The 24,572-nt window shown below is 42.9% G+C and overlaps 2 protein-coding genes across 8 annotated transcripts in view; both read right to left on the reverse strand.

Annotated features, from left to right (window-relative positions):
• Positions 1-15,431, reverse strand: part of LOC106613806 (AP-3 complex subunit delta-1) — a 32,318-nt gene extending 16,887 nt beyond the window's left edge. For 5 of the 6 annotated variants that reach the window (XM_014216432.3, XM_014216434.3, XM_014216435.3 and 2 more), the window contains exons 1-17: positions 15,119-15,431; positions 11,529-11,624; positions 11,164-11,244; positions 10,976-11,056; positions 10,723-10,830; positions 10,510-10,639; positions 10,137-10,276; positions 9,954-10,027; positions 9,773-9,822; positions 9,350-9,399; positions 8,925-8,973; positions 7,521-7,666; positions 2,508-2,656; positions 1,916-2,146; positions 1,527-1,761; positions 1,271-1,416; positions 815-968 (exon numbers count right to left, since the gene is read on the reverse strand). In XM_014216432.3, coding sequence (XP_014071907.1) covers positions 815-968; positions 1,271-1,416; positions 1,527-1,761; positions 1,916-2,146; positions 2,508-2,656; positions 7,521-7,666; positions 8,925-8,973; positions 9,350-9,399; positions 9,773-9,822; positions 9,954-10,027; positions 10,137-10,276; positions 10,510-10,639; positions 10,723-10,830; positions 10,976-11,056; positions 11,164-11,244; positions 11,529-11,624; positions 15,119-15,214 — 2,016 coding nt within the window. In that variant the 5' untranslated portion in view covers positions 15,215-15,431. The remainder of the gene's footprint in view (positions 1-814; positions 969-1,270; positions 1,417-1,526; positions 1,762-1,915; positions 2,147-2,507; positions 2,657-7,520; positions 7,667-8,924; positions 8,974-9,349; positions 9,400-9,772; positions 9,823-9,953; positions 10,028-10,136; positions 10,277-10,509; positions 10,640-10,722; positions 10,831-10,975; positions 11,057-11,163; positions 11,245-11,528; positions 11,625-15,118) is intronic. The other variant, XM_014216436.3, reaches the window with a different exon arrangement.
• Positions 15,432-15,794: 363 nt separating this feature from the next.
• Positions 15,795-23,615, reverse strand: hdgfl2 (HDGF like 2). Of its 2 annotated transcripts, none has more exons than XM_014216437.3 (16): positions 23,346-23,615; positions 22,572-22,648; positions 20,989-21,127; positions 20,562-20,732; positions 20,312-20,431; positions 20,146-20,223; positions 19,827-20,007; positions 19,651-19,735; positions 19,263-19,542; positions 19,041-19,177; positions 18,866-18,933; positions 18,635-18,705; positions 18,376-18,477; positions 17,345-17,501; positions 17,010-17,130; positions 15,795-16,845 (listed from the first exon to the last, which is right to left on the reverse strand). In XM_014216437.3, the coding sequence occupies exons 1-16, from the start codon at positions 23,415-23,417 to the stop codon at positions 16,749-16,751; spliced, it is 1,956 nt and encodes a 651-aa protein (XP_014071912.2). In that variant the 5' UTR covers positions 23,418-23,615; the 3' UTR covers positions 15,795-16,748. The 2 variants fall into 2 exon arrangements, with proteins under 2 accessions (XP_014071912.2, XP_045543483.2); XM_045687527.2 differs by having other exon boundaries at positions 20,547-20,732.
• Between the last annotated feature and the right edge of the window lie 957 nt (positions 23,616-24,572).

Raw genomic sequence — 24,572 nt, forward strand, 5'->3', positions numbered from 1 at the left:
CAACCCCCACCTGTGGACGTCGGGCCCTCATACCACCCTCATGGAGTCTGTTTCTGACCGTTTGAGCAGACACATGCACATTTGTGGCCTGCTGGAGGTCATTTTGCAGGGCTCTGGCAGTGCTCCTTCTGCTCCTCCTTGCACAAAGGCGGAGGTAGCGGTCCTGCTGCTGGGTTGTTGCCCTCCTACGGCCTCCTCCACGTCTCCTGATGTACTGGCCTGTCTCCTGGTAGCGCCTCCATGCTCTGGACACTACGCTGACAGACACAGCAAACCTTCTTGCCACAGCTTGCATTGATGTGCCATCCTGGATGAGCTGCACTACCTGAGCCACTTGTGTGGGTTGTAGACTCCGTCTCATGCTACCACTAGAGTGAAAGCACCGCCAGCATTCAAAAGTGACCAAAACATCAGCCAGAAAGCATAGGAACTGAGAAGTGGTCTGTGGTCCCCACCTGCAGAACCACTCCTTTATTGGTGGTGTCTTGCTAATTGTTTATAATTTCCACCTGTTGTCTATTCCATTTGCACAACAGCATGTGAAATTTATTGTCAATCAGTGTTGCTTCCTAAGTGGACAGTTTGATTTCACAGAAGTGTGATTGACTTGGAGTTACATTGTGTTGTTTAAGTGTTCCCTTTATTTTTTGGAGCAGTGTATTATGGTTGAGTGGTGTGTACCAGTGTACCTCTTCGGTGTCTGATTGTTTTAGGGTCAGCAAACATTTAACACCAGATCAACTGACGAAAGAACTGAGGAGCTTGTATATCACTAGGTCTACAGCAGTGATTGTCTTATACACTGCCATCTTACCTTGGCCAGTTCCTTCTCGTCCACCTCAGTGTAGCGTGGCTTGGTGTGTCTGGACTCCTCCTTGGCAAACACAGCCTTGCCCTTGGACTTCCTGCCCTCATCTTCAGACTCACTCCCAGACGGAGGCTCGTTGATCCACACATCCAGGTCCAGACTGGGGATAAAACCAAGATAGCACGTTCTCACCAGCTGTACTGTCCAATAGGGATGTGTTTAGTGCTTAAATGGAATCACCAAGTCTCTGTTGATGTTGTGTATACACTTTATATACAACTCAGTCAGACTGACATTCAATAGTCTGCAAGACAGACTAAAATCCAAAGCTACTTTGCAATATCTAAAATTGTGTAATGGGCTGCATAAAGTAGTACTATAAAAAATATATGTATTATGTTGTGCATCACTATAAGCTTCATTTAACAGCATTGTGAGTAAGAGAGCAGCAGGCAGACTGACCCTTCAGGAACAGGTACTTTCTTCTGTGCCTTGGGGGCCACAGGGTTGAGCTCCCCAGCAAACAGAGCAGTCACTTCCTCAGCCACCTCCACGTCCTTCTGCTGCAGCTTCTGGATATACTTCACCAGCTGCAAGATGCATGAAGCCTGGGGAGGGGAGAGGAATGAGTGGGGGGGCAAAGAGAGAGATGCATAGTGAAAAAGGTATTCACCTTTCAAATGGCCAATAGCCCCCAGAGGTTAGATGTGTGACTCACCCGCTCCTGCACCTCCAGGTTGGAACTCTGGACAAACAGAGGCAGCCTGTCAATGAGCAGCTGGCTTGTCTCCTGGGCCACCGTGCTGTCCGCTGGCGCCCCCTCCTGGCCACGCAACACCGTGGCAAACAGCTTGGCAGCGTTCTGCACGTACACGGCCTGGATGTGGCCCGGCAGGGTGGCCACCTTGGGCCGCAGCATGGCCTCCAATGTTGCCATGGGTTCCTCCAGGTGTCTGGGGGAAGATGGAGGATGGTACTGGATGAGGGATAAGCCAATGATATAGGGCTGAACTGGCCTGATATTAGCTAGTTAGTGGAAAACAGTCTCGCTAGAAAGTGTGTGTGTGTGTGTACTCTTGCAGAAGAGGAATAGATATGAATACATACTCTGAGAACTCTCCACAGATCCAGGCGGCGGCATAGAGAACCTCACAGATGCCGTTGCGCTGTGTGTTGCCGGTAAGCAGATGGGCGTTGTCCAGTAGAGTAGCCATCTGGGCCACAGCGAAGGCTCGGATGGCCTTGACCCGAATGGCCACGTCCAGCATCTGGGAGGCAATGAGGTGGCCATGCCGGGTGCCCTCCAGACGGGTAAGCTCCACCAGGATACTGATGTACCTGAGAGATGGGCACAGGACAGAGTCAGACTGATGTACTTCAGAGACAGGGGCCTACATTCCACTCACCTAAATGGCAGGTAATCCAAAAAAAGAAGACAAAAACCTTTTGTGAACTATTTACAAATAACTTAAAAATACATTTAGGTAAGAGCCGATCAGCATATAGAGTACAATACAGCAGGACACATTACTGCAAAGTCAGCATATAGAGTACAATACAGCAGGACACATTACTGCAAAGCGTTGACTGAGTCTTTCAACGCACCTGAGACAGAGACTCATGATCACAGAAAGTATGAGTTTAAAGGTGTGTAAAGAACCAGAGACAATTATAGGCCCCTCCAGAAAGTTGTACTGACCATTCAAAGTTGGTGATGTACTGGTAGTTGCTCTGGCTGCAGATGTCGATGATCTTGGTGAGCAGCTCATCTCGGTAAGTGGTTCCCTCAGCCTTGTCGACGTGCAACATCAGCTTCTTCACTATCTCCATCAAGTTCTTCTTGGACACCTGGGAGGACACAAATAGTCAATGAGAAACAGAGGCATGGGGCAATCAGAAACTGTACTGTGACCAGTACGTAGCTAGATGTACCCAGGCGATTCTGAAATTAGCTAGCTTCACATTCCAGCTCAGGGTTCATCCGTACTACAATGGTGGATATTGCTCGTCCGCCTGCCGCTAACTAGGGGTGTAACGGTTCACATTCGTACTAGGGACTTCAATTCGGTCCGCAATGTGAATCCGAAAAAAATAAATATATAAAACGCTATGCCTACTGCGTTGTAGGCCTATGCCTCAACTAAATCTGAAAAAACATTTCAGGATATTCTCTTAAAACAACTAGAGCCTATGCGTACGTTGTAATCATAATTAAAATCTTAAATTGGCGCATTTGAAATTGTCCTTTTGTGAGGTGCAGCCAGAAACGAGTTCTGTACTATGGCGAGTGTAGGGAGTTGATAAACCAGATTTCGAGGATCCTCAATCATCGTTTAAATCTCCAGTTTGGGAACATTAGATTACAACGGCGATGGACAGAGTTGTAACGTTACCATTATGTCTCCACGCTCAACGAGAAAAGCCTATGCAGCAGTCTGCAGACACCTCAAATATAGGGCATTCTGAAAGAATTCAGACACCTTTACTTTTTCCACATTGTTAAGTTACAGCCTTATTCTAAATCCTCATCTACACACAATAACCCATAACGACAAAGCGAACACAGGTTTTATAAAAAACAGAAATAGCTTATTTACATAAGTATTCAGACCTTATTTACATAATTATTCAGACCTTAGCTATGAGACTCAAAATTGAGCTCAGGTGCATCCTGTTTCCATTGATCATCCTTGAGATGTTTCTACAACTTGATAGGAGTCCACCTGTGGTATATTCAATTGATTGGACATGATTTGGAAAGGCACACACCTGTCTATATAAGGTTCCACAGTTGGCAGTGCATGTCAGAGAAAAAAACCAAGCCATGAAATTCAAGGAATTGTCCATAGAGCTCAGAGACAGGAAGGGTACCAAAAAAATGTCTGCAGCATTGAAGGTCCCCAAGAAAACAGTGGCCTCCATCATTCTTAAATGGAAGAAGTTTGGAACCACCAAGACTCTTCCTAGAGCTGGCTACCCGGCCAAACTAAACAATCGGGGAGAAGGGCCTTGGTCAGGGAGGTGACCAAGAGCCCGATGGTCACTGACAGAGCTCCTCTGTGGAGATGGGAGAAACTTCCAGAAGGACAACCATCTCTGCAGCCCTCTACCAATCAGGCCTTTAAGGTAGAGTGACCAGACAAAAGCCACTCCTCAGTAAAAGGCACATTACAGCCCGCTTGGAGTTGGCCAAAAGACACAATGGACTCTCAGAGAAATAAGATTCTCTGGTCTGACAAAACCAAGATTTAACTCTTTGGCATGAATGCCAAGCGTCATGTCTGGAGGAAACCTGGCACCATCCCTACGGAGAAGCAAGTTGGTGTCAGCATCATGCTGTGGAGATGTTTTTCAGCGGCATGGACTGGGAGTCTAGTCAGGGAAAGATGAACAGAGCAAAGTACAGAGAGATCCTTGATGAAAACCTGCTCCAGAACAGGACCGCCGACTGGGGTGACGGTTCATCTTCCAACAGGACAACGACCCTAAGCACACAGCCAAGACAACGCAGGAGTGGCTTCGGGACAAGTCTCTGAATGTCCTCGAGTGGCCCAGCCAGAGCCCGGACTTGAACATCTCTGGACACCTGAAAATGGCTGTACAGTGACACTCCCCCACCCAACCTGACACAGCTTGAGAGGATCTGCAGAGAAGAACGGGAGAAACTTCCCAAATACAGGTGTGCCAATCTTGTAGCATCATACCCAAGAAGACTATGCTTTAATCGCTGCCAAAGGTGCTTCAACAAAGTACTGAGTAAAGGATCTGAATACTTACGTAAATGTGATATTTCAGTTTATTTTTTATAAAATGTGCAAATTTCTAAAATCCTGGTTTTGTTTTGTCATTATGGGGTATTGTGTGCAGATTCAGGGGGGGGAATGATTTAATCAATTTTAGAATAAGGCTGTAACGTAACAAAATGTGGAAAAAGTCAAGGGGTCTGAATACATCCCAAACGCACTGTATTGACACATTTATACCGACATCACCCCAGTATACCGGAGCAAGAGAAACTCAAAGAAACATCGTCGCCCCTCTGCATTAAACCAGAACTTGGCAGGTGATTCTGACCAGGCTAAAGAAATTACAAGCGCGCTAGGTAGGCGATGTTTAGATTTTTTACAGTCGGATATGCACCCCTTCTCAGTGATTGAGAATAGGGGGTTTCAGCACCTCGTGTAAAATGCTCGAGCCACATTACGAACTTCCCTCTTGCACCTACTTCAGCAAACAGGTAGTACTCGCTCTATATAAGCAAGCCAAACTTGAAGTTTTCAATTAAGTGGCCAATGCACCCTGTATTGCAATTACTTAACAGTGACCACCCATCACATTAACCCGGAGTGGGAGATGTACCGTGCTGCAGATACTCCCCCTTTATGAGAATCACAAGTGCACATCTGGCACTGAAGAAGGCAATGCCCTGGTGCGCTCATAAGCAAGATGGAAGTGGACATTTACCACATAAAACAACAGGGAAAAATCCACTTGAACGGTCCTCCACTGGCAATTACTAGTGGGAAATTCATCTATCATTCTGAGCACCTACTTCTCCCACATGGTGACCTCTGACATTACCTGCTAAGGAAATGGCCTGTATAACAGAATTTTGGGCCAGTTAAAAATGCAACAAAACATTTTTTAAAAGCTAACTTCATAATTTGATTAGAAACATAAGTGGTGTAAAGTACTTCAGTAGTTTTTGGGGTAACTGTACTTCACTATTTACATTTGACAACTTTTACTCCAATACATCCCTAAAGAAAATGTCCTTTTTACTCCCTGACACCCAAAATTACTCGTTATATTTCGAATGCTTAGCAGGACAGGAAAATGGTCCATTTACACACTTATCACAAGAACATCCCTGGTCATCCCTACTGCCTCTGATCTGGCAGACTCACAAAACACAAACACTTCATTTGGAGTGTGCGCCTGGCTATCCGTAAATTAAAATATTCTAGAAAATTGTGCCATCTGGTTTGCTTAATATAAGGAATGTGAAATGATTATTTTTATATTTAAAACCAAATACTTTTACTTAAGTAGGATTTTACTGGGTGACTTTCACTTGTCATTTTCTATTAAGGTACTTTTACTGAAGTATGACAAATGGGTACTTTTTCGACCACTGACAAGCATGATAGCTGTACTTTTAGTTTATGGTTGACGCAGCTTGCTGGCCATTAGCCATTCAAAATTTCACAACGAGTTAAAATCACATGAATGCATCCAATTGGTTTTTACGACTTCACAACTGGTAAATTCCCACGACCCACATGGTTACATACGCAGCATCAGAGTGGAAACTTGAGGCCCAACATAATAATCCTGGCACACCAGACAATGCCAGGAACATTGTGAATGCGTTACAATATGAATGGCATTTAAAATGTCATTAATTTAACCTTGACCCCAAAACCGCAATACGTCCCAAACCGTGGGTTTGGTGAACTGTTAACTGCTAACTCTAGCAGGCTTGAAACTGCGAGTGCACGTCACACGCCAAACTCCACACATTGGAACAATGCTGAAACATCAATCTATGGGCGAGTCAGTGCCACTTTTACATTTTTGACCAAATCAACATGAAAGAAAATCCATCTTACAAATTCAGCAGGCTATGATGTGAAATAAGCTTTTAGAAGTTCTGTCTTGCTTTTATTACGTATAGTGAATGCCATCTTTGTGCTTATGCACACAGCACCTTCTTACCCACTCCTATCGATAAAATAATTTTAGATCGTCAGTTTTACTCTGCGTTAACTTTCAAATACATCCTGGCATTACTAAATATGTAATGTCAAAGATATATATATATATATATATATATATATATATATATATATATTTTTTTTTTAATCGGTCTCTTCCTCAAATAAAGGGCATGATGATGCAACATTTGCAAGAGGGAGGGAATTTGATTTCACTGGTCCTCTACTCACAGCTCAGACTTCACTCAGGATAAATGGAGTTAGCCTTCACCGGCGCAGGTTAGTTCTGAAGCATTCGTTGCCATATAAATTCACCTGGCTAAAAGGTGAGCCAATTTCATGTTAGCGGTTATCCCGAGTTGAACTCAAGAGTTGTCCAAAGTTACCTCCTCAAACCAGGTAGGTAGTATACCCCCCTGGAGGCATTACGCCATCAATAGAATCAGGGAGGTTCCTGAGCTAAAGACATTTCCCCATGAGTAGATCGAAAAATGTTGTATTGTCCGGATAGGTGCAGTGAAATGTGTTGTTTTACAGGGTCAGCCTTAATAAGTGGAGCAAATTAGGGTTAAGTGCCTTGCTCAAGGGCACAGACAGATTTTTTTCAACTTGTCAGCTCAGGTATTCAAACCAGCAACCTTCTCGGTTACTGGCCCATCACTCTAACCGCTAGGCTAGGTATAGATGTGGTGAAGACATGGGGTTAGGGTAAGTGTGTTTTCAATGACCATGTGCTATGACAGGTAGCCTAGTGATTATTGCATTGGGCCAGTAACCGGAAGGTTGCTGGATCGACTCCCCGAGCTGACAGGGTAAAAATCTGTCGTTCTACCCTTGAGCAAGGAAGTTCCCCGGGCGCCAAAGACGTGGATGTCGATTAAGGCCCCCCGCACCTCTCTGATTCAGAGGGGTTGGGTTAAATGCGGAAGACACATTTCAGTTGAATACATTCAGTTGGTCAACTGACTAGGTATCCCCCTTTCCCTTATCCGCACCATGCCGTAGAGCAGGTCTAGAGCCCTCAGGCGGATGGACTCGTCCTTGTCATCCAGACACTGCAAGATGAGGTCCTTGTGGGACTGGACAGACTTGGGATGAGTCTTCAGTATCTTGGACATGGCCAGCAGGCCCAGGTACTTCACTATGAACAAAGACAACACACTCAGTGGCCAGGGCACTATACACTGGGCCTTCTACTCTACTTCCCTATGCACTAGACTAGAGGTTGTGCACTATGGAGACTGTACTACAAGCCATACACCATGCCTTTACACTCCGCAGTAGACATTATCTTATGACTATAGCCTACCTCCTTGTCTTAGAGCACAAGAGGTCTATTGGTCACCCAAAATATCTTGAATAATCTATGTCTCTTTGGCTGTCTTCACTATCCCCTCTCAGCCGCTGAAACCTCACTGATTACATTACTCATTACTGTAGGCCGTTATCACTATTCTAAATGCCTCTCTTTTATAATATGACTGTCTACACAGTATAGTATAGAAAACGTGCTGTCTGACTACCTGATATTTTCACATACATTAAGACAAAGAAAAGGAAAATACAAAGACAAACACAAAACAATGGAGAACACAGACACGAGACAACATATACACATGGACGTTTCGTTTTTTGCCACCAACTTGAGTCCTATGGAATATGTATCCATTGTGCAATAATCCAATAAGATTTTTGTTGTTGTTGCTGAATCAGGCATACTATAGCATCCTATTATTATCTGGGCTGTTGATATCTCAGGCACAGATAGCTGCATATCAGGTTTATGGATCAATGTGTGTGAATGTGACCTTGAGGTGAAGTGCTGTTGTGCAGATACAGGTTTGGTTTCATCAGAGCAGGTCAGGAGAAGCCCTGTAAACACTATGATGTTTGAGACTAAAGTGGTGTCAAATGTGAGCGGGGGGGGGGGTTGGAGCCTGTTGATGTTATGAGCCAGCGAAACAGTCGAGAACTCAAATGAAAAACAAGACATAGCTGCCAACGTATATATCTAATCTACACACAACCTACTAAGGGGCCCAGATAACTCGAATCACCAGCTGCATCAACATAATGATCGTAGATGGTTTAACTTACTGTTAGCCATAACCTGTTAGACCAATGAATGACTTATCAAATATACTGAAAGTTTAAAAACGAAATTGCCTGATGAAGTAGAGATGTATAAATGAATGAAGACAAAACCCTACCTTTTGATAGAGTCACAACTGCAACTATGTGCAGTGAAATGTAAAACAGCCCCCTGTGTGGGACCATGATCAAAATGTCGAGTTATCCAGAGTTTGGGATCTAGGTTGTTGGAAGCTAGATGGGTGGCTACTCAGAAACACACAGACAATGAGAGAATGACACACTGCAGGCATTGACAGAGGGCTCACAGTTCTGGTCCGAGTCTTCAATCAGGATTCGCAGTTTCTGGACACAGAGCTAAGGATAGAGAGAAGGGAGGAAGAGAAGGGAAGGGAAAGTGCTATTACAATCAATTCAGGTCCAGTGTTAGTAATATAATTTGGGCACCGCAACTGTTTTGGGGAAAAAGTGACCGTATATCCCAACTGATGTCTTTGTACATTAAATACATGTATCTAGACATTTTAGGAGCTATAAAAATCACACATTTTATTCAGTTGCACTAGCCTGTTTGATCTGTTGTTGTTCATCTTTTGAAAAAGACTTGTGTATGGTAAAAACAAAGAATTAAAAAAGATTCATGGTTTAAACATGCATCGCCATCAAATTGGAGTGGAAAGGGTTAACATCATTAGCTACAAGAGAAAGTGTGGGCATGAAGGCTGAAACTTACCTGAATACTAGCACTGTGATTTGGCATCCCAGAGGACAGGGAAATCAACACTGCAACAGAGGACAACGACAATCAGATCCTGCTGTGACAACAACTCTACAAACTTTTCAAAAACAACTTATCACGAGCTGCAATCTTAAAAGCACAGTGATGTTTTTCACTTCACATAAAACAAACCGCATAGTCAACACAACCTCCTCAGTGGCACATCACAGGCACAAAGAAAACAACTGCCCACACTGAAGATTATAGACATAGCACAGAGAATATTGTGTTTTTATTATGAGTGTTTATGAGCCAGAAATAACTGGGCTTGCCCACATCTTCAGTTAATACACAAGCTTCACAAAGAGGGATGCCTACACCCGGCACACAGACTAAAATGTACCTACAAAAAGAAGACGTGAGAAGTCGAATACTGACCTGCTATTACAGTGTTGACACATTCATATAGAAGTGACATAGCCGAGGTACTGTGAGAGAGGAAGAAGGGGTAAGAAAAGGAGTAGGGATAGACAGAAGGTCATTCTTTTCATCAGACAACATTTTGTTACATGGAGTGAACAAAACACCTATTGGTTGGATCTCTGTGTGTGTGTTTTACCTGTGAATGAGGTTTGTTAGGGGCTCAATCAGCTTCTTCCCCAAGCGAGGCTCCAGGGGTGTGAGGGCACCAAACTGAAACACACACAAACACACTAATGGAGCGACACCTCTCCATGTTGTGATACTTGGCAATAATTTGTTACTGACAAACATTCATTCCCACAGCTCCCTGTTCACTCACCAGCTTGATGATCTTGATGAGGACCCAATTGTTGGTGGAGGAGGTCATGAGCTTGAAGAAGAGCGGGGCAAGAGACAGGTAGTTCTTAGGGTTTCTCCTGGCCAGCTCACAGATGACATTAACAGCCGCTGACTGGACCCCTACAGGACAGAGGCATCACACAGGGAGTGTTGAGATGAGATCAACAAAATCCATGCTGAAGGACATTATGATACGAATGAGGTGAAATGCATTCAAATTATTTGAAAAAGCTTCCACCAGTTAAGACACAAAATTCCTTAGTTATTGCATAATTTATGATTCAAGGTGATAAAAAAATCTGTCTGGCCCCAACCAACAGAGAAGTAGGTAGGTACTAGGTAGTCTATCTCACCAGGGTCAGGGTCTTCCAGTTTCTCCTTCAGCCTGGGGAAAGCAGGGCGCAGAGACTCTGGGTACTTCAGGAACACCTTGTACATGATCAAGACTGCCTTTTTCCTGATGTACGGCTTTGTGTGGGACATCTGCAGCACAGACAGATAGGTCAGAGAAGCATGAAACAGACAAAAATGTGGAGAAAGAACTTGAAGCTGAGAATGTGACTCACAAGAGTCATGATGTCATTGGCCAGGTCCCGAGCCAGGTCAGGGGTCACGAAGCAGGAGAGGCCAGTGAGAGCCACGCCAGTGTCGTACTGGTTAGGACTGCTCAGATCCTGAGAGAAAAAAAATTCAAAAGAAAGAGGGAGAGAGAAAGCGAAAGAGGAGAGAAAAATAGAAGGGGAGAAATAGCAGGTATCAGAGCTGGTCTTTAATCAGAGACTGGCAGGCCAAAAGTAAGGGGAAAAAAGCAACACTGACCTTTCGGATCTGATTGGTTGTCAGCATGATGACATCAGTGCTCTCATGAAAGCACTGGGAGGCAGCCAGGTAACCAATTCTCTGGAGGAGAGAGCACATGTTAAACCTCTGACCTAAGGCAAATTATATCTTGAGTAGAACATTCTCAAATACCAACATTATAAAAGCACATCATTTCCTTTTTTCACCTTGTATGTGAATTTGGAGGAGCTCATGACTTCCACGATGTTGAATGCAGCCCAGCTGACGTCATATCCCAGCATCTGTAACTGTTAACACACCAGGGGAGAGGGCATTGAACATCCACTATGCTGTCCCTGTGGACAGTGAGAGCTAAATGCCTTATCAAAGAGCTTTTACTGAGTACGGCAGTATTCAAAGTACATGCTATCAAGTGAAAAAGTATGCATAGTAGGCCAAGGATATATAGCTAGTGTTTTTGGTTGCACATCACTGTTTGTGCATCTCTGTGTTGTTCACTGTGAGGGCAGTTTCAGTGGGGGCAATTTCAGTGACGGTAGTTTTAGTGAGGGGTGCTGGTCTGTGGTCTTACGTAGGTGAGTTTGCACACAGCATTGGCCTTGACAGCAATGTTGTCCTGCTTGAGCTCCTGCTTGATCTCATCAATGCAGGTGGAGATGTACTTAGCCTGAGAAGAGAGAGGAACAGACAGAGCAATGACAACCTCCACATGATACTTTACTTTCCTCTCCTGGTTGACCTCCATGAACCAGTTTACAAATAGTCTAAGGGAGAGAAGTCTTAAGAGCATTTGAAATGTCATTCATTTTATACATCTATAAAATAAAAGGATAATCAAACAGGGCTTCTGATCAGAAATGTTTTAGGCTTGTTAGGGTTTTCAGCCTACGGTTGAATGGGTTTTATTCTGAACTTGGAATTAAAGAATAAGTAGTGAGTAACCTTTAATTCAAGGTTTTATGCTACATTTATCTGCTACACAGAGACTGTTTAGCCTGGTTAGACTTTCTGATAGAGCAGAGTAAAACATTGGTGGAACAGAACCTTGGAACACACACACAGAGAGCTCTATAATACAAGTGTGCTGGTCATGTGTCTGCAGTCATGAGACAGTGAGAAGAGGGAGGGGGGCTTGCACTCTGCACATTATACTTACAACCAGGCATGGACACACAGGACCATGCTCTGAATCACCAGAGTGCTCTCCTATCACATTCTGACTCAACAACCGATTCAGATCCCATTGAAATAATTGGAATAGCTGTTCTACAGCCAAGGCCTGCATTGTGCTAGCACAGCAGGTTCTCCGGGAGGTACAGGGAGACAGTGGAGGGACCTTCTCAGACACTGTTCTTCTTCCAGGGACAGGATAACATATATAACTTTTATTTAACTAGGCAAGTCAGATAAGAACCCATTCTTATTTACAATGACGGCCTACCCCAGCCAAACCCTAACGAATGCTGGGCCAATTGTGCGCCGCCCTATGGAACTTCCAATCACGGCCGGTTGTGGTACAGCCTGGAATCAAACCAGGGTCTGTAGTGACGCCTCTAGCACTGAGATGCAGTGCCTTAGACCGCTGCGCCACTCGGGAGCCCATAACATCCCTGTTAGTGTTACATATTATTGTCTTCTACAATTTAATATCAGTTGCATTGTGTGCCTTAACACCTTTTTAGACTTGCTTCCCTTTTAAATGAGGGAGTGACTAAGTATAATAGGTGTAGCTGTATTATATCCCTACATGCATAAAACAAATAGAGTCCAGGTCTGGAGAGAACACACACATGGCATTAATATTACAGTGAGCTGTCCACTGTTGGCTGGGTAACCAACACCTTAACTTAGTAAGCATGGTTAAGTTACACAAAGGGGACCACATTAGGACCTGAATCAAAAGATCATGGTTTAGTACAGTGGTCAAAGATATCATGCTTTGTCGGTCTGGCTAAGCAATGAAAAAGCACATGACTAAACGTTTACTTTCTTTTGCCAGATAACTGACTGGGCAAATGATTCTTCAGTGGCCATCATAGCTCTGGGGTATCCAGCAGCAGCTATCCATTCTTTATTTAACGAGGCAAGTCAGTTAAAGAACAAATTCTTATTTACAATGACGGCCTACCAAAAGGAAAAAGGCCCCCTGCGGGGACGGGGGCTGGGATTAAATATACAAATAAATTAAATAAAAATATAGGACAAAACACACATCACAACAAAAGACAACACTACATAAAAAGAAACCTAAGACAACATAGCATGGCAGCAACACATGACAACACAGCATGGTAGCAACAACATGGCAGCAGCCCAACATGGTAGCAGCCCAAAACAGGGTACAAACATTGTTGGGCACAGACAACAGCACAAAGGGCAAGGTAGAGACAACAATACATCACACAAAGCAGCCACAACTGTCAGTAAGAGTATCCATGATTGAGTCTTTGAATGAAGAGATGCATATAAAACTGTCCAGTTTGAGTGTTTGTTGCAGCTCGTTCCAGTCGCTAGCTGCAGCGAACTGAAAAGACGAGCAATCAAGGCGTGTATAAAAACAAACCAAGACTTAAAATGACAGAACAGGTCAACTCACAATTTTACACCAAGGCCTAAATCCCATTCCCAATTCAACATTGGTCCAGCTCACTCTTCTGCTCAAGAAAGTTCTGCAATAAGAGACTCCCTATGTCCGAGCTACTGACTGGCATAATTTTTTGAATGGTGGCAATACATCCAGCCTAAGAGCATAATGATCTCTGCTAAGTGACATAATTTCCTAAACTTAAAATCGGTTTAAAATTAAGGAATTCATTCTGGAGCAACTTCCACCTCCATCTCTCATTCAAACAACAGTGCCCTCTATTGGACAGACTATAGGCCAAACCCCTGGCCCCCTCTGTGATGATGCTGATTCTTTGATGATCTAATTTGCAGAACACAGCATCATCCTGAAAACACTGGTGTGACACCCATGAAGACAGGAGCATTTCCTACCATAAAAGCTGTCATATCACAGGGAACTATAATCAACCGTTATGAGGCTATTCCCTGTTATGGCAATACTTAATATTCATGTTTTCCACACCACATTGGATGTCCTCTGATGTTGCTAACGCAGTATACATAGCTAGTATAGTCTACAGCCATATTACTAAAGCATGATTATGAAATCTATAATTTGCATAAACCTAGCATCCGGTAATCTGCTGTCTGACTCTTCAGGAGTGTCACTTCACCTATTTCACACAACTGTACAAACAAAATGAATTAAAAAGGTGGCGAAAGTGTAGTAGTTTGGATAAAACGACCTCTGTTTTTCAGTCAGAAGAGTTGTGGATGAAGCATCCTTTCGTCTACCTATGCAACGTTGTCACTGACTGAAGCTGTAGAGCGAGGCCTACAAAATCGTCTAGACTTCGTTTGCATGTCACTGTTTTTATTAATTCAATAGGAAACGAATATACACACGGTGAACTCACTACTTTTTTTCTAGCTACTGTCAGTTAGCAAATAAGAGAAAAAGTGTTGAAGGAAAATTACTACGCGCATCATCATGATCACATCAGCTGAGGTGGATAAACTTAGCTAACGTTACTGCTAGTTAGCCTCTTAGTTGTCACTTGTAAGCAGTTGCCATGAGCAGTAAAAAGGTTGCGTTCCACAACTGGTTATCAGTAGTATCTCGTACAAGACCCATAATATTTGAAGGGTCCCGTGTGGCTCAGTTTGTAGAATATAGCGCTTGCAACGCCAGGGTTGTGGGTTCGAGTCCCACAGAGGACCAGTACGATAAAACCCATCTGCTAAATGAGTAGCTAGCTATGTAAAGTGGCGATGAAAACTGCTAACGTTAGCTTGCTAGCCAAATTACGAGTATCGAGCAATGGCACATTGACAGTTACCGAGTTAACTAATGCTACCAGAGTTGACATTAGGTTGCCTACTCAGTCCTGATTAACTTCATGACAAGACTTCTTAGTTATTTAACTATGTGGATAGCATACCAGGTAGACAGCTAGCATAAGATTGGAATGACTATCAAATAGGTGAGCTATTGTAGCTGGCTAACCAGAATATTTAGCAATGAGATGTATTACAAACATTGACTTACTGACAGTGGTAATCAGACATTTCCGAAAACACATCTAATCGTTTTACCTCATCTTCCTTGTGATTCCTAATTCCACGTACTAAATCTTGAAGGTTTTTATCGAACATCCGATCGATGCTCCCTTTAACAATCTTCAAAGCCATGGCTGACTTTTGTCGCTTCTGTCCTCGGGGACAAAGCGCCTGGTAGAAGTCTTTTGGATGCTAATCGGCCCGCTAGACAGTCTCTCATCCACCCGGATACCGTTTTTTCGGGATTCGTAATTGTTTACTAATCCCGGGCAGAGAAGGAGAAGCCAGATGGGGTGTACTATAACTGTGCAGACACTGGCAGTGAATCCGTATAGGAAATGGCTGACAAAATGGCGTCTAACGTCAGCTGACTGTATGTATTAATATGTGGGATTCTCATTATGATAATCAAATGCAATTAAAGATATATGCCTAGTACGCGGCTTGCAATGTTAATGCATGATCATTTTCCAGTTGTATTCTCTATACAGAATGCAATTCATCACCATGTCCACAAAATTGTGCACAGTAGATCTTTCTTTGCCACAGCCAACCCAATGAGAATGAATGACTGTATGAACATCTTCATGTAAAAGGATGGCAATTAATCTGCTATTTAACTTGCGTAAATGTATAATGGGTTATTTGTAAACAATTTTACACCGCTGACCACATTCACTGCAATTCCTCTTCACTAGATTGGTTACAAGGGTTGTAAATTACAATTTGTATGTAACATTTATTACACCCCAATCCAACTACATTTATGGGAATACGGGACTTCCTTGAAGCCTTCAATGACAGAAGTGTTCAGATTATGACCACAATGCTGAGATCTTGATTTAACTCAACTAAATGAAACAATGTATTTTACATAGCACTAAAAACACTTACATAGTATGTATGACAAGCAAAAGTCAAACGGGCTCCAGCTACATGTAATCTGGACAACTTGGATCAAGATCATACTATTTAGTCTGTACACAATGTGTATTATCCCGTTCATTAGGCTAATTATTGAAAGCAGATGGTATTGAGGGAAAACCAGATGACGGTGCATACTTCCACGGCATTCAGTAAATCAAAAGCAGATGCAATATCAGAAAACATACTTGTAAAAAAAAAAAAAAAAAAAAAAAAGGAGGAACTTAGTTGGAAAACATGATGTGGTTCCAATCACTAGCTTAATATTTATAGGGTGCAACTGGATTAATAAGAAATGACCAGATAAAATAAAAAAAATAAAAATCATAAAAAGTATCAGACTCATACTTATCCACCACACATTAGCCTTTTCTAGGTTCTGTAGGATCCAATATCATTCTCAAAGCAAAGCCAACAGATGCCTTGACTAACGTGACGGTACAGTTACTTCAAAGCAGAACAAGACTCCTCTGCCCCTTCAATTTCCTGTTAGAAGTGCTAAAAATTGAAACTCTCATTATAAATACAGTATGAAAGACCAAAGTTAGAGTTCATGTGGGAGGGAAAAAAGCATGGTAGCTTGAGAGGGAGGAATTGGGGACGGGCCAAGGTGTCCTAAAAATTGAAAAATACAATGGCGAACATCAAAGTGGTCTGCAGAGCGCCATGCATCTGGCACGAGACTAGTGAGCTTTCCTTTTAGCTGTGGTAAACAATTGTATTCCATTTTCTTCAGAGTTCTTCAGCTCTCCATCGCTGTCAGTTCTGTTTCTGTAGAGAGAGCGTGGTGTGTTTCATCAGTGTGCGTCTGCTGCTCAGCAGGACTATCAGGACTTTGCCTACCATGGAGAAGAGAAGACTTTAGAACTAGAGCTACATATACCATTGTGATGGTAGCAAAGTAACAATGAGTAGAGCAATATATTACCATGGATACTTTGAACAAATATTAGCAGAAATAAAGGAAGTACACAAAGATGTGACATAGGAGGAGGCCGTTTACCTGTTGGGGCTTGAAGCCACATGCTCATCATTCGCTTGCTGGACCGGTGACTTTGGGGTATCCTCCAGCTCAGTGCGTTCCTTTTTCTGGACATCTGATTCCCCATTTACAGGTGTTACATCTGATGACAAGTTATGCAAAATCAATTGATTGGCAACAAATGAAGGACCTTTAATTTCATTGTTACACACATTGAAAAATAAAGTCTATGAATTAAAGCCATAGTGAACTTCTTTAAGAGGGGTAATATCGATAGGAGGAAAAATACAGAAAATGTGAGAACAGTAAATAAGTCCATCAGCAGTGATGGTAAAAGTTTGGGCTGAGAGAATTACCTGTGTTTTGCATCTCCTTCCCATTCTCTTCCAGCTCATTTCCCTCAACTTTGGGTTTACTTGGCATTTCAGACTTGACCACAAACTGCCCCTTTAATTTGTTGTAGACCTGGCTGGCCTTTTCCATTACGTCACTGCTTGCTTTGTATCGACGGATCTACAGTAAGACAAACAATCATAACAACATCAGCGGAGTTCAAAGGGGCCAAGAACAAGGGATGAGATATACACAGCGGACCTACACCGAACAAAAATAAACGCAACATGTAAAGTGTTGGTCCCATATTTCATGAGCTGAAATAAAAGATTCCATTAAGATCTCAAACACATTGCACAAAAATGTGCTTACATCCCTATTAGTGAGTATTTCTTCTTTACCAAGATAATGTGTGGCATATCAAGAAGCTGATTAAACAGCATTGATTATTACACAGGTGCAACTTGTGCTGGGGACAATAAAAGGCCTCTGAAATGTACAGTTGTCACAACACCACAGTCCACCAGCACTGTTGCCAGAGAATTTAATGTTAATTTCTCTACCATAAGCCACCTTCAACATTGTTTTAGAAAATTTGGGAGTACGTCCAACCGGCCTCAACCACAGACCACGTGCATGTGGTCTGTCAATGTTGTGATGTCAATATTGTGAACAGAGTGCCGCATGGCGGCAGTGGGGTGATGGTACGGGTAGGCATAACCTACGGACAACGAACACAACTGCATTTTATCGATGGCAATTTGAATACAGAGAGATACCGTGATGAGATCCTGATTGTGAGGCCCATTTCTTTTTTTAAAGAGTCTCTGACCAACAGATGCATATCTGTATTCCCACTCATGTGGAAATAGATTATGGTCAAATTAGGGCCTAAGAGATCCATAGATCTATTAAATCCATTGATTAAGAACTTTCAATTTAATGATTTCCTTATATGAACTGTAAGTCAGTCAAATCTTTGAAATTGTTGCATTTATATTTTTGTTCAGTATGCAAGGTTAACTTTTATTAAGAGGTTCAGAGGGAAAGGCACCTTTTTAAGCGTGGCAATAACATCAGAGTTCTTCTGCAGGATGTGGCTGGTGACCGGCACAGCCTCTAGCTCTGCCAGGGCCTGTAGACAGCGCTCTATGTCCTGCAGAACAGACAACACCATTGCAGTATTCTATGTGCAAGGAACCCCTAATTGGTCAAATAAAAAATGTGGTTCCTCATGCTGCTTGTAAAATCCCAACTATGTGACAATAACTTTTCTGTTGACAATGAAGGGAGCCCCTTATATGGTTACTCACTGGGTTGTCCACTTTCAGTGCAAACTTGATGTCAGTGTGGAGCTTCTGCAGCTTTTCGTCTGGAGTTGGCTCTGTGTACAGACACAAAAAGACAAGGAGTGAGGACACGAAAGGTTTATATTACCTGGCACTGTATCTGACCAACCTTTTTGTCACAATTAGTTTTCCATGTGCAGGGTTTCCAAATGGACACAGTGGATTGGTGGACTGGGAGTAACATTGAGCTCTGACCTTTTTTCTTCTCTGCTTTCCTCTCTGGAGGTCTCTCTGGTTTGCGTTTGGGCTTGTCAGGCTTGGACCTGAGGGAGAGAGCTCAGTGATCTGTGTGCATTTATATTTAATGAAGACAACATCTAATGAGATCTGTGCTCTGGTCTTTTGTCTTGTTCAGCCATGTGCAATTTACCTCACTCGGGGCCTCTCCTCTGACCACTGGGTTCGCTTTTCCTTCATATCTTTCTCCTTTTTGCCTTTAACATGATCTCTCTCTTTCTTTGTTCTCCCTTTCTTCTGGTTGTCTGAACGCTTTGCAGATGCTTTCACCTGAATGGAGGAAAAATACCATGTTCAACAAATCTATTCTAAAACAAGCAAATGTCCCCTCTTTACAGTCTTCCATGCTAGTTACCTCAGGTCCAGAGTCAGAGTCGGAGGGGGCGGGGATGGGGGGCGGTGGTGGTTTCTTGGACTTCTTCAGTGGGTGATCATCTACACCCTCATCTGAACTGTTTTCACCACTGCTCTTTCCTTTCTCCTTGTCCTTCTTTCTCTGCTCATCTTCTTCCTTCTCCCTCTCCCGATACTTGAGGATCTCCTCTGCCTGCTCCTTCTTCCGCCGTTCCTCCAGCTCTTTCCGACGCTCTTCATCTCTCTTTTTCCAGTCGCTGACTCGGTCCGGCTCACTGTCGCTGTAGTACAGGAGACCATTCATAATGTACTTATTTATTGACAAAAGTCATTTATAATGTATTAACGGAGACCACAACCAATGTTGAACAGACTAGAGCCGTGCTGACCTATCACTGTCAGAGGAAGACGCTGGTGCTCTAAACGGGGCAGCTTTGGGTTTCCGTCCACCCCGGGACTTTGGCGGAGGCTTCTCTGAGTGGGACAAATGGCAGAGAAGAGGGTTATGCAGTGACAAATACAGTTATCATTCACTGTCTGGGATACCAGACATAATGGCCCTCACCTTTCTTGCGCGCTTGAGGAGCCTTCCGTGGAGGTGGCTGTGGCTCTGAGTCAGAGTCAGATTTGGAGCCAGACTGGGATTCTGATCCAGACAGAGCAGGCCGTGGCTTCTGATCCTCTGAATCACTGCCCCCTTTCTTCTTGTCTGAATGAGACCCAGAGTCGGAGTCTGACGACACATTCTACAGCATCCCAGAAAGAGAAAAAAAACCATAATGAAAGAGAGAGCCAGTAATCACTGCGAAACCACAAACGGTGCTTTATCTTTTCAGCTACCCAGGGCTGTTTGACACCTGAAGGGCATCCTTTCCTTTCCTCACCTTCTTCCCTTTGCCACCTCCAGCCTTCTTCCCGGCGCCGCAACGGCCTGCTGCTGCCTTCTTCTCTGGGGTGAAGTCCTACAGGGGAAAACAAACAAGACACCATCAAATTAACACCAAGTTATCATGCTAGTGTATAACATACTGTTTGTATGTGTCAACTGACCTGGTCACTGTTCTTCCCAGAGTCCGAGTCAGAAGGGGATGGGTCTGGCTCCGAGGGTGAGCCACTCTCCTCTCCATCCCGGTCACTGGACAAACCCCGGGTCTTCTTCACAGGGGGCCGCTGAATGAGAGATAGAACAGAGATGTAATATTATAACAGATGCACATCTCAGTAACAGCAGTTGTCTGGTTGGAATTAACATCCAAAAACACAGAAATTATAATATCGCAATCACCTTGGCAGCAATCACCTTGGCAGCAGGGGCCTTCCTCTTCACACCTCCTCCTCGATCCTCACTTCCTGAGTCAGAATCGACTTCACTTCCTGAATATGCTTTCCTGGGCACCACTGCATCCTCGTCATCCTCTGCCTCACTTCCTGCTGCACAGTCATTGGCTTCACTGTCAGACGAGCTGACAGGCTGGGGAGTGAATGAAGAGATAATGCCCCAACATAAGCGTTTGTTGATAAACACAGATGTGATAGAATGCTGACCAAACAGATAATACCCCCAACAGGGAGCTGTATAGTACGGTAACTTTGGCAATGAGTCTGACCTAAACGGATCCTAAATGTACAGAAAGAAAAAAAAAACTGGGATAACAGCACTCAGTTGTAGTTGGTCAGTATTACAGAAACAGTATCAAGTGGGACTTCTGAGGATATTATGTACTTACTGCAGGAGCACTGTATGAGGCGTGAGGGTTGTTCTGGATTTCACACAAGCCCTCATTGAAGCCCTTCCTTTTATTAGGTTTCCCATAGCGCTCGCTGTACTTATCATATGCAAAAAGGTCCTTTGGTGCAAGGAATGCTCTGAAGAGAGAGCATGATTTGTTAGGACAATGCTATATACGAGACTGTAATTCTAAGTCACTGAATTAAAAAGATGATACTTGACAGCCACACTCCCTGCTTTCAGGGTAACTGACACACCGGGTTTCTGCATGATGTAAATGCCATGTACTGGTAATGAACTACAATACTGAAAGGGATCTTTTGCCACCTAGTGGTGGTTTAAAAATAGTTTACCTGCCATCTTGTAAAACAAGTGCTGTATGATCAAAATGAAAGACTGAACTTCAACACACAATTGACCTAGATCACTTCAGACATAAACCAGTAACGAAAAGCACATGAATGAGTTTCAAAAGGTTAAAAGATAGTGCACCAACAAACAGGAAGGATACATCTCCACAGAAATATGAGTTATGATACTTAAAGTAAAAACAACATACAACATATTAGGAAGCTGGGGACAACAAAAACAAAACTAACTGGAATAGAAATGCAAATCAACAACATTCCTTTTTGCGTCACTGTCTCAATATTATTATTTTTTAAACTGCTGAGCCAATGAAGCAGGGGGTTCTCAAAGTGCGGCCCGCAGACCTGAGATACTGCAGGAGGACCGTGGCCAGATCTCAAAATATATATTTTTATGAATATTACTAACAGATTAAACAAATATTGGCCAAGGGATTCACAGAACAAGTGTAATACAATGTTATCAATCTACAATTGATGTTCTGAACTCTGGGCAACATGGGCCTGGGAGGCTCACAGGGATATTGGTATTCACAGTACTCCCCAAGTTAAACATTTTTCAACTCAATACTTCTTATATTCCCCCCCTAATTAATTAAAATAAATATTATATATTTTTTTGATTTTTACATAAATGTACTGTAATGTAAGCTTTCAAACAGCAAAGTTCTCACTGCCTCATGGTAAAACATGTATAAAAGCACAATATTTGCTTTAAAGCTACAACAAAATCCCTGCCCCATGACAAAATGTGTAGAACTGCAGGATATTAACTTTAAAACGGCAAAATATTCTCTCCGGTGCCAAGAGATGAGCCTTTAATATGTTCCTTCCCAGGGATCAAGACTTGGTTAGTATGGCCATGCACTGCTAGCCTGACGACTCACACTAAATTATTCTGTTGCTCTGTCCTTCGTTACATACTTAATTGCGGAGAAGAAACTATAGACTGTGGGGGTGGCATAGCGTTTGGCCGGAGCAAGGGGTCTGGATAGCAGGGAAAATGCACTGCCAAAGTCTTAGTACAACTCATTGTATGCTATTTTATCTCACTCGAGCTGTGTTCTGATTATGATGAGGTCCCTAATGAATTTGCGATCACAAAAATCTTGAGAACCCCTACAATAAAAGGACCTTAATGATGATGATGTAGTATACCAAGTCCATCCAAAGAAATTCCTGCTATTCTAAATCAAAGAGACACAGCACTTACGTTTCATGGGTCCCAAAGAAGAAGATGGGAATTTTATTTGGAGGGGGTTTTACTGCTCCGTCTGCCACATCCTCAATCTAGGAGAATGAGAACCACACAACCAAAAACACATTGTGAGAGATTTCCAAATTAGGTACAGGAGAGAATATATTCACTGCTCTTTGTAGTCTGATCCTCAAGTCAGGTTGGGCAACTGAGGAAAGGAAGGCAAGAAGTAAGTAATTCATATTTTGGCCTTGTCTGGACCCCTCACTCCAGACAGACACCTTGATTGGTAGAATCTGTAGAATGTTCTACTCACTGCCAAAAACATCCTGGGGACAAGTGAACACGTCATATCAAAGTCATGCATTTTCAGACAAAATGTGTTTACACTGTACCAAAAACTCACCTGGTTAGTTAACTATAGCTCGGATCTTATTTTATACTGCAGCAAGTCTAAAAAGTTGTACATCAAGAAGGCTTCATCTTCAATCAATACACACCAAAAGTCAAGTACAGGTACTGTAGCTACTTAGCGATGCCGGGTTGGACAAAATACGTGCACAAAAGACAAACATGAACGCCATTCACAAAGTAGTCTGGTAATACTTTTCCATAGATGGTCCCGCAAACAGATTACTAGGATAAAAAAAAAACGTATATAGTTCCAAGTACGAGGCAAGGCTAGCTGCCTATATAATATTAGCTATGTCAGTCATTGACAAGGATGCACAGCGAAACTCTAGCGTCCCCTTCGCCCACCCCCCTTCACTCTGGCTACTACTAGCTTACCCTGGCTGGCCAGTGGGGGTACCCCTTCATTTTAGCGAAGACCAGGTCTCCGGGTTGGAAATTGTGCGGCATTGTCCTGCTCTTCTGTGCAGCCTTTTCTTTCTTCTTTAGCGAACCCTGGGTGTCTTTATGTGTCGCTTCTTTACCGTTTTCAGGTCGACACGAAACCTGCAAAACGATTAAGTTTGCTAGCTAAAAAGCTAGCTTCTCAATAGAGCGAGATGAGGAGGTTAGCTTCATAAGAAAAGCTTCCGCTAACTTTGATTATTTGGAGCGGAAATCCCTCCTACTGGCAACTATAATTGGTTTAATTTCTTTTCACTCCATTCTTCAAACCAATCATATTCTACAATGTGGACACTGTAAATTCGACATCGTTTTCCTAATTTGAATCTGACCACTACTTAGAAAATGCATAGTAACATCAAATCAAAAGCTTTGGAGCAGAAGTAAAACATTTATTTCATAAATATCTGTCTTCCACAACATATAACTTGTTGTTTGTGATTTTTTTACGTTTTTTAGTATGAATGTTGTCTTGACAAACAGATACAAATAACAGGTAATCGACCGCAGTCATAGAGTAAAGATACGGGGGTGAAAGTAAGAGGGTACGTTTCAGGTGTTTTGCCGAAAATCTCCCCCCTGGTAGAACCCCCCCTTGCGTGAACGACTTGATTGCTAGTTTAGATTTCTGCTCTTCACTCCGTTGTCAGTTTAGCCTACATTTCACTGATCTTAGTAGCAGAAAGCATTTTTTTATTTGTGTCCTTCAAGACAGCTGTTAATGATCACGTTAGGCTGCGTTTCATTTAATTTTTTTTATAGCGGTTTGATCGCGGGGGAGGCACTAGTAATGTCTGCAGTTTTCGGGTTGGCTATTTGTTTCAAGTGGATTATTCTATAAATAAATCTCTTTGCTAAAAAGGTGTTATTTCTCCCATGTCTTATTCGACTAGTAATTGTTCTAAAATGTTTATTGCTTGCCTACATTTTACTCCCTCATGTAGGTTTAATATAACACACATACATTAATTATAAACTTTTTGCAACTTTTGAAATGTGACTCAAACGCTAAAATGCACACTCTAAATGACACAAAAACGATTTTCTGTCACACACAGTCACAACACACGTGCCTGGCTGCAAAAGTGCTTTGTGCGTGACGTCAGCAGCGGCGCCCAGCTGTGTACAAGCAGCAGCAATTTCAGCAAATTGCAAATCATT

This window comes from Salmo salar, chromosome 10, assembly GCF_965601325.2.
Source record: "Salmo salar chromosome 10, fSalSal1, whole genome shotgun sequence".
NCBI classification, from domain to species: Eukaryota; Metazoa; Chordata; class Actinopteri; order Salmoniformes; family Salmonidae; genus Salmo; species Salmo salar.

Excerpts from the sequence above, each read along its gene's own strand:
- hdgfl2 (XM_045687527.2), bottom strand. The coding sequence starts at position 23,417 with ATGCCGCACAATTTCCAACCCGGAGACCTGGTCTTCGCTAAAATGAAG. Across the intron at positions 19,543-19,650 it reads TCTTCCTCTGACAGTGATAG|CGACAGTGAGCCGGACCGAG; the intron begins GTCAGCACGGCT and ends CCTGTACTACAG. Across the intron at positions 18,706-18,865 it reads GAAAGCAGAGAAGAAAAAAG|AGCCAACTCCAGACGAAAAG; the intron begins GTCAGAGCTCAA and ends GTCTGTACACAG.